This window comes from Canis lupus, chromosome 8 (genome assembly GCF_011100685.1).
Source record: "Canis lupus familiaris isolate Mischka breed German Shepherd chromosome 8, alternate assembly UU_Cfam_GSD_1.0, whole genome shotgun sequence".
Classification (NCBI taxonomy): domain Eukaryota; kingdom Metazoa; phylum Chordata; class Mammalia; order Carnivora; family Canidae; genus Canis; species Canis lupus.
In genome coordinates, this window is record NC_049229.1 from 34,105,598 (window position 1) to 34,122,306 (window position 16,709).

At 34.7% G+C, this 16,709-nt stretch overlaps 1 protein-coding gene across 9 annotated transcripts in view; it reads left to right on the forward strand.

The window, feature by feature from the left end:
- The window catches only part of KIAA0586 (protein TALPID3), a 108,977-nt gene that overhangs the window by 37,826 nt on the left and 54,442 nt on the right, over nt 1-16,709 (forward strand). For all 9 annotated transcript variants that reach the window (XR_005363320.1, XR_005363318.1, XR_005363319.1 and 6 more), the window contains 5 exons: nt 4,720-4,913; nt 7,425-7,543; nt 12,550-12,749; nt 15,595-15,754; nt 16,307-16,526. Coding sequence is in view for 6 of the 9 variants with exons in the window: in XM_038544828.1 (XP_038400756.1) it covers nt 4,720-4,913; nt 7,425-7,543; nt 12,550-12,749; nt 15,595-15,754; nt 16,307-16,526 (893 nt within the window). In the remaining 3 variants the exon portion in view is untranslated. The remainder of the gene's footprint in view (nt 1-4,719; nt 4,914-7,424; nt 7,544-12,549; nt 12,750-15,594; nt 15,755-16,306; nt 16,527-16,709) is intronic.

Sequence of the window (16,709 nt, forward strand, 5' to 3'; positions counted from 1 at the left end):
CAAAGCTTAGAAACCGTGAGAAGTTATTTTTCTACAGTATTCTTCCATGTGATTGATTATCTTTTCTTTAAAGACTTTATATATTAAAGCAGATTTAGGTTCACAGCAAAAATGAAAGTACAGAGATTTCCCGTATACCTTCTACCCCCATACATGCATAGCCTCCCTAGCTCTTAGCATCCCCGGTGGAGTGGTACATTTGTTAAAATTGATGAACCTACATTGACACATCATAATCACTCGAAGTCCGTAGTTTACCCTAGAGTTCATTCTTGATGATGTACATTCAGTGGGCTTGAACAAATGTATTCATCGTTATAGTATCATACAGAGTATTTCCAATGCCTTAAAATTCTTTCTGTTCCAAGGTTATCCCTGGTAAACACGGACCTTTTTATTATCTCCATAGTTTTGCCTTTTCCAGAATGTCATGGAGACAGAATCATACAGTGTGTAGCCTTTTTTAATTCTTTTACTTAGTTATATGCATTTAAGCTTCCTCCATATCTTTTCATGACTGAATAGCTCATTTCTTTTTAGCACTGAATAATATTCCATTGTTTGGATGTACCATAATTTATTTACTCATTCACCTACTAAAGGACTGTTTCTGAATTTTGACAATTATGAATAAAGTTGTGATAAACATCTGTGCACAGATTTTTTGTGTGTGGATATAAGTTTTCATTTCCTTTGAGTAAAAATCAAGGAATAAGTTTGCTATTGCTAGATTATATGGTAAAAGTATGTTTAGATTTGTAAGAAGCCACTAAACTGTCTTCCAAAGTGGACATTTTCCTTTCCTACCAGCAATGAATGAGAGTTCCTACTGCTGCACATCTTTGTCATTTGGTGTGTATGCTAGATTTTGGCCAGATTTTATGTAGCGGTATTTCATTGTTTTGTTTGTTTATTTTATTTTATTTTTTTGTTTATTTTTTTAAAAAAGATTTTATTTATTCATGAGAGAGGCAGAGACATAGGCAGAGGGAGAAGCAGGCTCTCTGTGGGAAGCCTGAGGCAAGACTCAATCCCAGGACCCAGGATCATGCTGGGAGACAAAGGCAGACACTCAACTACTGAGTCACTCAGGTGTCCCTCATTATTTTTTTTAATTTGCATTTCCCTGATGACATATGATGTGGAACATTTTTGCATATGCTTATTTTCCATCTGTATATCTTTTTTCGTGAGGTGTCTGGTAAGGTTTTTGGCTTACCTTTAAAATTGGGTTGTTTTCTCTTGTTGAATTTTAAGAGTACTTTGTATATTTTGAATAACAATTCTTTATCAGATGTGTCTTTTGGCACATATTTTCTCCTAGTCTATGTCTTGTCTTTTAATTCTCTTGACGTTGTCTTTCACAGAGCAGAAGTTTTTTATTTGAATGAAGTCTAGCTTATCATTTATTTCTTTCCATGGATCACCCCTATCTAAAAGTCATTGCCATATCTACAGTCATCTCATTTTTCTCCTATGTTCTCTTCAGAGTTTTTATAGTTTTTTTTTTAAAGATTTTATTTATTTATTCATGAGAATACACAGAGGAGAGAGAGAGAGAGAGGCAGAGACACAGGCAGAGGGAGAAGCAGGCTCCATGCAGGGAGCCCGACGTGGGTCTTGATCCCGGGTCTCCAGGATCATGCCCTGGGCTGAAGGCAGCGCTAACCCGCTGAGCCACCTGGGCTGCCCTGTTTTTTATATTTAGTCTCTGATACATTCTGAGTTAGTTTTTGTGAAATGTATAAGGTCTATGCCTAGATTGATTTTTTTTTTTTTTTTTTGCCTGTGGATGTCCAGTTGTTCAGTACTATTCATTGAAAAGATTGCCCTTGTTCCATTGTGTTGCCCTTGCTTCTTTGTCAAAGATCAGTGATTATATTTCTATGGTTCTAATTATGGGCCCTCTAGTCTGTTCTATTCATCTATTTGTCTGTTCTTTCATCAATACCACACCATCACGATTACAGTTGCTTTATAGTAAGTCTTCAAGTTAAATAGTGTCAGTCCTCCAACTTTATTCTTCTCCTTCAATGTTGTGTTGACTATTCTGGTTTTTTTGTCTCTCCAAATAAATTTTGTTTTTTTTTTAAGATTTATATTTATTTATTCATGAGAGATGCAGAGAGAGAGAGAGAGAGAGAGGCAGAGACACAGGCAGAGGGAGAAGCAGGCTCCATGCAGGGAGCCCGACATGGGACTCGATCCTAGGTCTCCAGGATCACACCCTGGGCTGAAGGCTGTGCTAAACCGCTGAGCCAAACCGCTGAGCCATTGGGGCTGCCCTCCAAATAAATTTTGGAGTCAGTTGATATCCACATAATAACCTGCTGAGATGTTTATTGGGATTGCATTGAATCTATAGATCAAGTTGGGAACAACCAACATCTTGACAATATTGAGTCTTCCTATCTAAGAACATAGAATATCTCAGGGTGCATGGGTGGCTCAGTTGGTTAAGCATCTGACTCTTTATTTGATAAGATTCTCTCGTTCCTCTCCCCTGCCTCTTAAAAAAGCAAAATAACAACAAAAAAACATAGAATATCTCTTTATTGATTTAGTTCTTGGATTTTATTCTTTATAATTTTGTACTTTTCCTCAAATAGTTCTTGCACATATTTTATTAGATTTATACCTAAGTATTTCATTTTCGGGGGTGTTTATGTAAATGGTATTGTGCTTTTAATTTCAGATTCCATTTGTTCATTGTTGGCAAATTTGTTATAATCAATAATTTATTCTAGGATGTTTTTTGGTCAGTTCTTTCAAATTTTCTATATAGACCGTCATATTCTCAGCAAACAAAGACAGTTTTTTCTTCCTTCCAACACCTTTTGTTTCCTTTTATTGTCTACCTACATTAGCAAGGGCTTTTAGTACAGGGTTGAAAAGGAGTGGTAAGAGGAGACATCCTTGCCTTATTCCTGACAGTTGAGTATGCTTTGACCATTGATATTATGGTTTTTTTTAAGACTTATTTATTTAAAAAAATATTTATTTATGTATTCATGTGAGACATAGAGAGAGAGAAGCAGAGACACAGGCAGAGGGAGAAGCAGGCTCCTCACAAGAAGCCCAATGTCGATCCCGGATCCCGAGATCATGCCCTGAGACGAAGGCAGATGCTTAACAACTGAGCCACCTAGGCGTCCTGACATTGATATTATGTTACAGTGCTTTGAGGAACTTCCCTTTACTTTTTAAACTAAATATATTTTCTTTAAAATTATAAAGTTAGTATTCTATAGTACAATATTCTCTTCATTTATATCCTCTAACTGCCTCAATGAAACTTAATGATTATCAGTTGTTTCCCATCTATATCTCATCTCTCCTGCTTCCTATTTTCTTCCTCCTTTCCATTTCCTTTGGCTTCCCTCCCTCCAGTCTATCCTTTCTTTATTCTGTTACATTTGTCTGTTTGATTTCTGGGTTCAGTAATCACAAGTTAGTTCATATTGAGCGAAAAAGTTGTGAGGAGTCGAAAACCTAAGAGGAGAGCCTGTATAGCAGGATGAACTATAGAAATGATAGAAATGGTAAAATAGAAGAAGGGGGAAAATGGGAGGAAGTAAACTATAAAGGATGGGAGAAAAGACCATAGAACATAGAAACTACTTGAATAATAAAATGTCAATAAAATTTCAAGACATTTGTTCATATTTCTTTCAGAACTTTCAGAGCTAAGACCAGTTTTTTCATCATAAAATCAAAACCTATTTTAGAATATTAAGAGAGATGCAATATATTACAATTTTTTGTTTACTGGTGTTCTCATGTGAACTCCACATGAGTGTTTCAGAGGCAAGAATGTTATTTATCTTTATATTTCTAATGCCTAGCAAAGACACTTGACACCTTCTTTTTCCCACTGTACAAGTGAAAGAAACAGTTTTAGAAATAGCAAATGATTTGGAGTTCAAAGCCAAGTATTCCTACCCTGGCTCTGGCACTTACTGTGGAGTTCATTTTGTGATGGGAGCATATTAACCAAGTTATAATTTTTAAAGTCCTAATTTTTTTGAGATAGATACAAAATTATTTACAGGTAGAATGATATCTGATTTATTTCAAAATTGTATGTGAAGGGTAAAGTGGATAAGAGGAAGATAGATAACTTAGGCATGGGTTGGTAATTGTTAAAGCTGGGGAACAGGTAAATGGGATATGTATCATTTTATACATAACTGATATAGTATATGAGCACTATTTTGTTTGCTTTTAAACATGTGATATTTTCATGATGAAAAGTTTAAAAATTTCAAAAACAACTCCTTTGATCATGATATGATGGTACAAATAATGTATAAGATAACCTAACTGCATATGTAAATGTAAGTTATAGATTCAGAAAGAAGAAGCAGTGATATTTGGAAACATCAGTTTTATTATAATAAATTAGGTTAATAAATTTCTAGAGGGAAATGTTAATGTTTTATGCAGGAATAACCAAGATACCTAGTTTGTTTTATGACTTCTTAAAATGAACATTGGGTTTAAAAAGACAAAATAATTGTATAATTAGGGTTTCTTCAATGCAATTTGTATGACAAATGTGTATATTATAAATAACATGATGCTACCTAATAATAAATGCTCTTGATTAGTGTAGAAGTGTTGGTTAATTTACTGACCTAAGTTCCCTGCCTATACTTGTCACTCAGTAAATGCTAAACAGGTACATGAATATAATAGTTTTGTTTTTATCATTACCAGGAAGAGGAAAAACATGATGAAATTCCAGAATACTCTGAACCAATTCTGGAGTTTAACAGAAGTGTTAAAGTTGTTTCTACAAAATACAATGGTCCTCCATTTCCGCCAGTTGCTTCTACTTTTCAGCCCACTACTGATACTCTGGATAAAGTAATTCAGAGAAAAGAAACATTGGAAAATAGCTTAATTCAGTGGTGAGTTTACAGTGGTATTGGTGTGAAGAGAATCATAGTAGCAGATATAAACAAAATATTAAGTTTTAGTTGAAAATCTTCCTTGTCTCATTTTGTTGATTTAACTTTTCCTTTGCTACAGTCACTGGAAACTATTTGACATGATATGAAGGTTTAACTGGTTGTTGAAAGTATTGTTTCTTTCCTTGAATATTTGTATTTAGACTATTATGACAAAAGAGGCTGTTATTAAGTAACAGAAGTCTTGAAAATGTACACATTCTTTTTTAAAAATATACATATTCTTTAATCCAGTGATTCACTTCCAGAATTTCTTTTTTTTAATAATAAATTTATTTTTTATTGGTGTTCAATTTGCCAACTTACAGAATAACACCCAGTGCTCATCCTGTCAAATGCCCCCCTCAGTGCCCACCACCCATTCACTCCCACCCCCCGCCTTCCTCCCCTTCCACCACCCCTAGTTCGTTTCCCAGAGTTAGGAGTCTTTCATGATCTGTCTCCCTTTCTGATATTTCCCACACACTTCTTCTCCCTTCCCTTATGTTCCCTTTCACTATTATTTATATTCCCCAAATGAATGAGAACATATAATGTTTGTCCTTCTCCCATTGACTTACTTCACTCAGCATAATACCCTCCAATTCCATCCATGTTGAAGCAAATGGTAGGTATTTGTCATTCCTAATGGCTAATATTCCATTGTATACATAAACCACATCTTCTTTATCCATTCATCTTTCGGTGGACACCGAGGCTCTTCCAGAATTCCTAAGGAAATAATTATGGTTCTGCTATTCAGTCACAGACTACTTAGCATATACAATGCTTACTATAAACAAGGCATTGTTCTGCTTGTTACTTCTATCAACTTGTGAAACTGTTTTATCCCTGTTTTTACCAGTGAAAAGCCTTAAGGAAGTTATGGAATAAACTAAGCTGAATAGTAATAGTTACCAAGATTAAACTTAGAAGAATATTTAATGATGTTGAATAATATTTATAAATATTTAATGATGTTGAAAGAGAGATAATTACAAGAACTCACTCAAAAATAAGTGTGTGGGGGCACGTGGTGGCTCAGTTGGTTAACTGTAACTCTGGATTTCGGCTCAGATCATGATTTCAGGCTTGTGAGATCGAGCCCCATGTGGACTTTGTGTTGGGCATGGGAACCTATGTAAGGTTCCCTCTCCCCCTGTCCCTCTACCTGTCTCTGCCCCCTACCCCTGCTCCCATGTGTACTCTCTATCTTAAAAAAAATAAACAAAAAACAAAAAACGGGCAGCCTGGGGGTGGCTCAGTGGTTTAGCGCCACCTTTAGCCCAGGGTGTGATCCTGGAGACTTGGGATCGAGTCCCATGTCAGGCTCCCTGCTTAAGCCTGCTTCTGTCTCTGTCTCTGTCTCTCTTTCTCTCTCTCTCACTCTGTCTCTCATGAATAAATAAATGGAATCTTTAAAACAACAATAACAACAAAATAAACCAAAAACGAAAATAAATGGGCATAGGAAAAAATTTGAGAAACATATACCAAATTGTTAGTTGTGTTTATCCCTGAGTCTGGAATATTGTGGAGTATTGTGGAGCCTTATCTTTTATTTTTTATTTTTTTATTTTTTTAAAGATTTTATTTATTTATTCATGAGAAACACACACACACACACACACACACACACACAGACAGAGACATAGGCAGAGGGAGAAGCAGTCTCCTTGCAAGGAGCCCAATGTGGGACTTGATCCCAGAACTCCAGGATCATGCCCTGGGCCGAAGGCAGGCGCTAAACCACTGAGCCACCAGGGATCCCCTCTTTTTTTTAACTTATATATTTTCTAATTTCTCTATAATGACTATCTTATATGTGTATAATAATAATTTTTCATCAGCCCTCTAAGGTGTTCTAAAGAAATGTACAGAAGTGATCTATTGTGTTCCTCTTTTCCTTCCTCTTTCATTTCCTAAAAATGACCTTGAAAATAAATTGCCTTTCCTTTTTAAGAGGAAAACTACCTGTATTGCAGTCTCTATATTTATTTCTTTGAAGAGAAGGCAATTGGACTTCTTTTCTAACTCTGATCTTGTGTGCTTTTATATGGGTGCCTTCAGAGTAGGGAACCTAACATTTTAGGCATATTATATGTCAGATAATCCTTGACCTCGACCTTATTATGAATTTAGAGGTCTGCTAAACTTTTCATTAGACTAATCTGAAAGTTTTTTAAATCTATCTCCCACATGGAGATTCTGTTTTGTGTTGTTTATTTCGCTGGGAGATACATTTATTTCTTCTTTTCAGATTCAACCTTCAGAATTACTGCTTTCACTCATAAATGTTTCTGTCCATGGGTAAAATTTATTTTTACGCGTGTTATTTCTAACACTTTATACATTTTTTAATAATAAATTTATTTTTTATTGGTGTTCAATTTACCAACATACAGAATAACACCCAGTGCTACACTTTATACATTTAATCAGATTTCAGAATCCTCATCTTTTATTCCCCAGGGTAGAACAAGAAATAATGTCAAGAATTATCTCTGGGCTCTTTCCAGTCCAACAGCAGACCATACCTAATGTTAGTGCTTCAGTCAGTGAGGCAAGTGAATCATTGACTTCTGATGTTGGTAAGTGAAATGGAATCTTTTACTTTTTTGTTAAAAGATAAAACCTTGGAGTGCTGGGACACCTGGGAGGCTCAGTGGTTGGACATCTGCCTTTAGCTCAGGGCATTATCCTGGAGTTCTAAGATTGAGTCCCACATCGGGCTCCCTACATGGAGCCTGCTTCTCCCTCTGCCTGTGTCTCTGCCTCTCTTTCTCTCTGTCTCTCATGAATAAATAAGTAAAATCTTTAAAAACAAAAACAAGAACCTTGGAGTGCTGCTGGGTGATTCAGTTGGTTCAGCATTTGACTCTTGATTTTGGCTCAGGTCATGATCTCATGGGTTGTGGGATGGAGTCTCATGTCAGGCTCTGTGCTTAGTGGGGAGTCTGCTTGAGATTCTTTCTCCCCCCCCAGCCCCTTCCCTCATTCACATGTGTGCACACATGCACATTCTCTCTCTCTCAAATAAATAAGTAAATCTTAAAAAAAAAAAAAAGATAAAACCTTCAAGTCATGGATTTCTGTATTTTAGAGATCAAATAGTCCCACAGCTGACAAAAGATAAACTCTTACTTCCAATATCATTTCCCTGTTGTTCTCTATAGTAGAGGTAAGTTTTCTCTCACCTCCTTATTTCATACTGTAGCATTCAGATTATTCTATCCCTCCCACCCCAAATTTACTATAGTAAATAGTAGTAAATAGTAGTAGTACTTTGTATATATCTTTGTTATTGTAACTATCAGATTGGATTCCAGTTGGCTGATATATTTGTCTCATTAGACTATAAATGACTCCAGATTATGGATGTTTCCCTTTTAGTGCCTAGACTTTGACACCTAAGGAGACTAGGTATTCACTGAATGGAAGAATGAACCTCTTTATGGAACCCATATAGTTCTCTTCTCATCCTGTCTCCTGTTCCTCTTCTGTTTTCTTCCCTTCCTCTTCTTCCTTTTCTTCCTCCCTCTCTTTTCTTTTCTTCCCCCTTCTTTTCCATCAGCTTTTTTGAGGTATAGTTTACTTGCCATAAAATTTACCAATTCTAAGTGTATAGTTTGATGAGTTTTGATAAATTAACACAACTGTGCATTAGCCACACAATCATGATCTAGAAAAACACTTGCATCGTTCCAAAAAGTTTACTCATGTCACTTTGTAGTTAGTTACTCACCCTGTCCCATGCTACTCGTCTCTAACAACCACTGATTGGCTTTCTGTTACTGTATTTTTGCCCTTACCAGAATTTTATACATATGTAGTCATACAGTATGTAGCCTTTTGTGTCTGCCTTTATTTAGCATAAAACTTTGGCAATCGTGTTTTGTACATGTAGTAATATTAATCATACGGATATATCATAATTTGTTAACCCATTTACCAGTCAATGGAAATTTGTAGCATTTTAGTTTGGGGCTATTATAAATAAAGCTATAATATGATATTTCTAAGCAAATCTTTTAGATACAGCTTCTAATTTCTCTTGGTCATATGGTAAATAGATATTTAACTTTATAAGAAACTGCCAAGTGTTTTTAGAGAGGCTGTTCTATTTTACATTCCCAACCAGCAGTGTATGAGAGCTCCAATTGTTTAGTTGCTCTACATCCTCACCAGCACTTGGTGTTATCAGTGTTTTTAATTATAGACATTCTGTGAACATGTGGAGGTAACTCATTATTTATGTTTCCCTAATAACTAATGACATACATTTTTTTCATATGCTTATTTGCTACCTGTACAGTTACTTTGATGAAATGTCCTTTTAAATCTTTTCCTCATTTTTAAATTGAAGCTTGTATCTTCCTATTTTTGAGTTGTAAAAGCTATTTATTCTGAATACAAGTCCTTTATTGGATATATTTTGCAAATATGTTCTCCTATTTTATATCTCGCCTTTTTGTTTTCTCAGCATTCTCTTTTGAAAAGGCTGGGGCACTTAAGTGGTCCAGCAAATTAAGTGTATGCCTTCAGCTTGGGTCATGATTCTGGGGTCCTGGGATGGAGCCTTACATCAGGCTCTTTGCTCAACAAGGAGCCTGCTTCTCCCTCTCCCTCTGCTGCTCCTTCTGCAGCTCCCCCTGCTTGTACTTTCTCTCACTTTCTCTTAAATAAATACATACATACACACATACATACATATTTAAGGGAAAAAAAACAAAAGGTTAATTTGATTATTTTAATTTATCAATTTTCCTTTTAGAGTTTGTATTTTTTGGCATATTATTTATGAATCTTTCTCAAGATCATTAAGCTTTTCTCCTAAGTTTTCTTCTAGAAGATGTATGGCTTCAGATTGTGCATTTAGGTCTATGGTATATTTTGAGCTAATTTTGATCCCTACTTTATACTATATGCAAACATATTTTTCAGTATATGGATATCCAGTTGTTATAGCTTTATTTGTTGAAAAGATTATCCTTTCACCTAATTAATGATTTGCCTTGACACTGTTGTTGAAAATTAGTTGGCTAAATATATATGAATCTGTTTTTGAGCTTTCTATTCTGTCCCTATTTTTATGTCAGTACCACACATTATTATAATTTAAAAATAAATCTTGAAATTGGATTGTGTAAGTTCTCCAAACTTTTCCTTTTTTTTTTTTTTTTTTTTTTTTTTTTTGGATTTTATTTATTTATTAGAGAGATAGAGAGAGAGAATGAGCATAACCAGAGGGAGGGGCAGAGGGAGAGGGACCAGCAGACTCTCTGCTGAACACAGAACCCAATACAGGGCTTAATGCGAGGTTCTATTCCAGGACCCTGAGATCATGACCTGAGCCAAAGTCAGACACTTAACTCACTGAGCCACCCAGGCACCCCTTGTTCATCTTTTTAAAACATTCCTATATATCGTTACCTCTATTTTTTTTGCTTTCTCTCCAGTCCAGAATTACCTACTTTTCTTCCTCCATAGACTATCTTTTAACTGCCCAAATCCTAGACTTCAGAGCCTATATTTATCACTTAAGCTTTCTAATTGCCCACTTTCTTTTTAGTCCTTATGGAGCTTCTGCCCTTCCTCTAACAAAATTCCTCTTTCATAGAATTTGGTTGTCAAGAATAACCTTTTTTTTCCAAATCCCTATCTTCCTACATGGCTTTAGCATGGGCACTGTTGACTGCCTCTCATTCTAAAATGTCCTACTCATTTTGGTTTCTTAGAATCCATTCTGTTGTTCCTGCTATCTTTTTAATTTCTTTAGGACTTTATTTCATAATTTTTTTTCCTGTTACTTGAACAGAAATTTCCCCTAAATTTCTATACTTTGTCCTCTTTCTTTTCTTTTCTCTTTTTAAAATTTTTTCCGGTCTCCTCTTGTCATTTGTTACCCTTGGTCAGTTGATCACCCCTAGACCACACATCTGGGCTGCAAACTTGCCATTTTCTCTGTTGATGAATATTCTACTTGATGCTCCTGGCATCCCAAACTTGGCATGTCCAAAGTTTTTCTAGGCCAACCTACTCTTTCTTTGTTCCTGTTACATTAATATCAGAATTTTCCAAGTGCCCAGTCTCCAAAGCTTTGGAGTTATTGCTTGTTCTATTTTCTTTTCTCTGTTTTTCCTTATCTCCACCTGGCCATACCCTATTCCCTCACTCCATACAATTTATTGTTGCATTTAGTTAATTCTTCCTACCTAGTATAACTTTTGAATGCTTCTTCCACTGCTTCCACCCCAGGTTTTCTTTCAGCACTTTTTGAAAGGAAGGGAAAAATAATCAAAGTGATAAGAAAATTTATATTTTCCTGGATGAAAATCTTAAAATTTCCAAATTGGGCATGTAGATCCTGTTCTCTTTTATTTTAAAGCATGTATGTTTGCTTTTGTTTTGCTTATGTCTGGACAGGGCTTTTGACCTTTATAACAGAAACGTTCTAATTTCTGATCATGCCAAAACAATAAATTCTGAGAACTGAAAAGGAGACATCTACATATGCTGTCAAATATAAATTTGACATTTGATAGTCTTTGCTATGATAACTTCAGAGTAAGTTGCTATTACTTATCCCTCAACAAGTGATCCCAAGATACCTGTGACCACATTTTAGGGAATTCTGGATATTGCTGCCTTAGTTGTACTAATTAAGGAATACTCTTTGGATAGTTATATCTCCATCAAATTGTATTGATCATTGTTTACATGTTTTCCACACAGAGCTTTAGAAATATAGCCACTTTAAGTCTAGTAAAGTCTGTTAAGGAAGTTTTACTGAATTTTATGTATATTCATACAAGTAAAAATGATAATCTATTTGGAATATTCATATACCTATATAGCTTCTGATATCAAGCATGTAAACTACTATTAAAGTTTGAATAGGAATAGCCTGTTGTTAGTAATGGATGTATCTGAAACTGGAAGGAAGGAAGGTTTGTTCTTCATATTTATGAAGTAGCTACTATTTCTCTAAAACCCTCCACAGTCATTGGGTCTTTTTGTTTTGTTATTTATCTATTTATTTAAAACATTTTATTTATTAGAGAGAGAGAGTGAGCGCATAATTTGGGGGGAAGGGCAAAAGGAGAGGAAGCAGGCTCCCCGCTGAGCAGATAGCCCAACATTGGGCCGGATCCCAGGACCCTGGAACAATGATCTGACCTGAAGGTAGACACTCAACCAGTCCTGAGCCACCCAGGTGCCCTTGTATCTTTGTGTTTTGATTAAGATCTGTCATGGAGTTTCCTGTTGGAAATGTGGGTTTTTTTCAGATGAGAACTTTATGGGGTTGCAAATTCTTGTTATCACTAAATTCTGAAGTGGTAGGGAAGAAGGCTTTTAAGTAAAATTTTCATCTGGGTGTTTTCCTCTCCTTTATGGTTTGTTAAAGAGGGTGTTCATTATGTAACTTATCATCTTATTCTCTTTTGTAATAAGTAATTTTGTATTTTCATTTTTATTCTTCCTCCTACTCCTTTATATACATATGTTTGCATCTCTAAAATTTTAAGAATTAAAATTTGGATTGTCGACATGTTTCTTGCACACTTATTCTGAAATTCTTTCATTTTTTTTTTAGTGGAAGGAACAAGCGGTGGTGCCCTCCAGCTTTTTGTTGATGCTGGGGTTCCTGTGAATTCAGACATGATTAGCCATTTTGTGAATGAAGCTCTTGCTGAGACCATTACTGTTATGCTGGGTGATAGAGAAGCAAAGAATCAAGGTCCTATTGCTACAAGTGTTTCTGGGGATGTTTCAATAAGCAACACACACTTGCCGGTAGGAGTGACTCTCCTTTCATGACTTAGGGAATTTTTTTGATACATTTATTAAAAAACAGTAAGATGGATAAATTTTAAATTAGGTATCATAATAAGGTCATAGTTTATGGAGAAGATTGATTTTTTGTTGTAATGGTATTATAGTAATATTTTCCCCAGCATTTTACTTTAAAAACTTTTAAATCTGTAGAAAAGTTGAAAGTATAGCACAATGAATATCTGTATGCCCTTTATCTAATACTCGCCAATTGATAACTTTTTGACATAATTTATGTCTTTATATGTTATATATTCTTTAAAAATCATTTGAAAGTTGCAAATATCATGACACTTCACTTTTTGAAAGCATCAACAGTATCTCCTAAGAACAAGATACTTTATTACATAATAAAATGCCATCATCATACTCCTGAAGAAAGTTAACATTGATATGTTAATACTATATAATAATACTATATAAGATAATAATATATGTTAATATTATATAATACTATGTAATATAGAGTCCATATTCAAGTTTCCCTATTATTCTAAAAATATCCTTTATAGATTTTTTTTTTTAATTCAAGAGACAGCCAGGGTTCACACATTGCTTTTGGTTGTCATATAAACTGCTATTTTTAATCTTTAAAAGAAAATGTATATTAGGCACTTTTGTTGTTTGTTTCATCAGCCTTATTATGCTAAGTAGTTTCTAATCTATTATAGGAACATGGAATTATACAAAATCAAAATAGACTCTCTACTACTACCAACTGTTTAAACCTTTGTAGACACTTCTGATTCTATAGATCATGAGGGCATCATTTTACATAGGTGAAACAGTTAAACTGCCTCATTTGAAGTATAAACATAAAGTTACATATTTGAATTTTATGGCGGTTGGTATAATGTAATTGGCATGATGTGATTAGTGTGCCAGAGACTAGGTACATAGTTTTGGCCTGTGCTTTTTTTAGCTCATTGGTCATGCATGCAGTGCAGATGTTTTTAGGGTTGTGGCTTTCTCTGTGCTAATTAATGTTGGTATGTTTTCTGTGCATGTACTCCATATATTCTACATATACTTTCTCATTCTACATGAGAAAATGTAGGAAAATACAATTATTAAGATTGAGAGGATGGACTTGGGAGTTGGGAAGATGTGAATTTGTACCTTCAGGTCTGTTGCTTTAGTTTCATATGTATAATAGAGAAAATACATAGAGTTTAAATAACCAGGACTCTACCAAAATCTGCTTACGGAGTATGTAGGAGGGGAAGCTCCCTTCTCCCACTGCCATATTGTTCATTATCTTCAGAATTGAATTGTCATGATTTTTCATGGCCCTTTGATCTTCGAAGTGTACATTAAAATTTAGTTTTCAAGTGCTGTGAAAGATTTTGTTGGGATTTTTATGGGAATTGATCCAATTTTGATTGGTTTAATTTGGAGAGATTGACATCTTTATGATACTGTTATCTTCTTAGCCAAGATTTTGTGGAAGATATAGTGAGATGATGAATGAAAAGAGCTTAATCTAATGCCTAGAATTTGGTACTTAATAGCTAATTGTTTATCATTATCATCCATTACCAAAACTATTTAGAATACCTTCAGATCCTCTCATGATGATGGTCAGTAGCATTATATTTGAAAACAGTGCTCTTATGCTATAGTTTTATGAAGTCAAGAGAAAAAAAATAAAGGCTAAGTACATGCTAATTATTAACCAGTGCTGTAGGATTTCTAATATGCTTCATGGTTTTTAAATTGCATGTCAATTTTCAGCTCATAATACAGAATAAAGGCTAATTACCCTCCTGTCTATGATGTTTTAGAATGAGGAGAAAAAGACAATGATTTGAAAAATAGGTAAAAGACATGTCTAGACAATTCACACACAAAAAAGAAGCACAAATGACCCAAATACATATAAAAAGATGGTCAATATCACTGATAATAAGAAAAAAATCACTGAACCCTCATTTTTACTGATTAGATGGTAAAACACTAGAAGTTTGATGGCATTGTATAGAAAACCTTGGGGAAATGGGAATTCTCATATCTTTTTGTGGTTAGTGTACAATAATATAACCCTGCAGAGTGAAATTTGACAATATATATTCAAATAAAAAATGCAATTAACCCATTAACCAAGCTGTCCCACTTTTAGGAAGTTATCCCACAGATAATCTATACACATATGAAATGCATTCAGTCAAAATTATGTTTGATGACGGGAATGGAACTACGTAGATAGGACATGGTTAGGAAATGAAACTTAATTTGCACTATTGTTCTTACGTACCTTTTTGAATTTTGACTCATTTGAATAATTTCTATTTAGCAAATCTATTTTAAAGTGTTTACTTTTTTCTTCGTCCGTACTTTCCATCTCCATATTATCTTCATTTTATCCCCCATTTGCTTTTTCTTATCCTTTCTTGCTTTTTGCAAGTTCTGTTCTTTTGTGCTAAAAGGCTACTCTTTGATATCTTGTCAGTTAAAATGTTTCCTTTCTGTTACATGGCCTACCCAGCTTGTGTTTGCATTTGATCTTCAGCTGTATATTCACTGTATCTTCCTCTCTGTATTAGGAGAGGGAGCATTAGGTTTCTTTGGGGCCTACTTCAGAGGCAGAGCTTTTTCAATAGCCTGAGGCTCTCTGCAGGCTAGTCTTGAAACTAACAGCTAGAAGTTCAAGGAAGGGCTCCATTTCTTTCCCATTCATTTAAATTCTCTGTAATCTCTGAATGAGCTCATTTCATTGTTTTACATTACCCTTATTTTGGTGATGATAATATCTTATTGATAATATCAATAAATAAATAATCATGATATCTTGTTTTTTTTATTTTAGGCAAGAATATGTACCCCAGTGGCTACCCCACAGCCAACTCCCCCTCGCTCACCTTCATCACCTCCTAAGGAGCGTGTGTTAGTAAAAACTCCAGATTCTTCTCCCTGTGATTCAGATCATGATTTAAGTATTCCTGAGAAAGAAATACTTGCTGAAAAAGGTAGAAACCTTATTTCTATATATCAGTTTTAATCTGTATCAATAAGATTTCATGGTTTATTTTACAAGGTGTTTTGTAGATTAATACACATATACCTGTTGCTTATTAGATTTCAGTAAATCATTTTTTCTGGCAAGAAAACTAAGAAATTGGTTGCCATTTTTTAAAGTATATGATCTAGGGGTGCCTTGGATGCCTCAGCCAGGAGACCATGTGACTCTTGATCTCAGGGTTGTGAGTTTGAGCCCCATATGGGGCGTAGAGATTACTTGAAAAAAATAAAGCATCTTAAAAAAAGTATATGATCTGATACACACTTAGACTACTTTTAACTTCATGGCAGTATAAAAATGATAGGTCTTTTCAAGATTTTCTTATACTTTACTAAATTAATTTGAGAATTTTCCCATTAATGGCCATTATTATTATTGTTAGTGATTATTTTATATGCCAAAATGTTGAGAGATTCCTGAAACAACATATCTTGCCTTCCTATGGAGTTGTTTATTGACTTTTATCTTTTAATTTCTTTTTTAAACAACAAATCTTTAGGAAATGAGGTGCCTGCCATCACAGTTGTTACTACTCCAGTGGTTACCCCTGCTACTACCCCTCCTCCTGCAGCAGCTCTTTCCCCAAGTTTGTCAGAGATTTCCATTGATAAATTGAAGCTCACAGGCCCAGAGTTTCCTAAGCCATGGAGTGATGGAGACCTGCCACTGGAAGAGGAGAATCCTAACTCTCCTCAAGAAGAACTTCACCCAAGAGCTATGTAAATAGCATACTTACTTTCAGTAACTGTATTTCATCTTAAGTTGACATATATGATCTATTGAAAACATTAGAAATGTTGAAGCTTTATAAACCACAAGCTTAGTAGAAAGACGTTTCATAAACTTCAAGTTTTTAAGATTTTCACCAAATTTATTTGTGCCTTCAATTATTTTTTAAAACA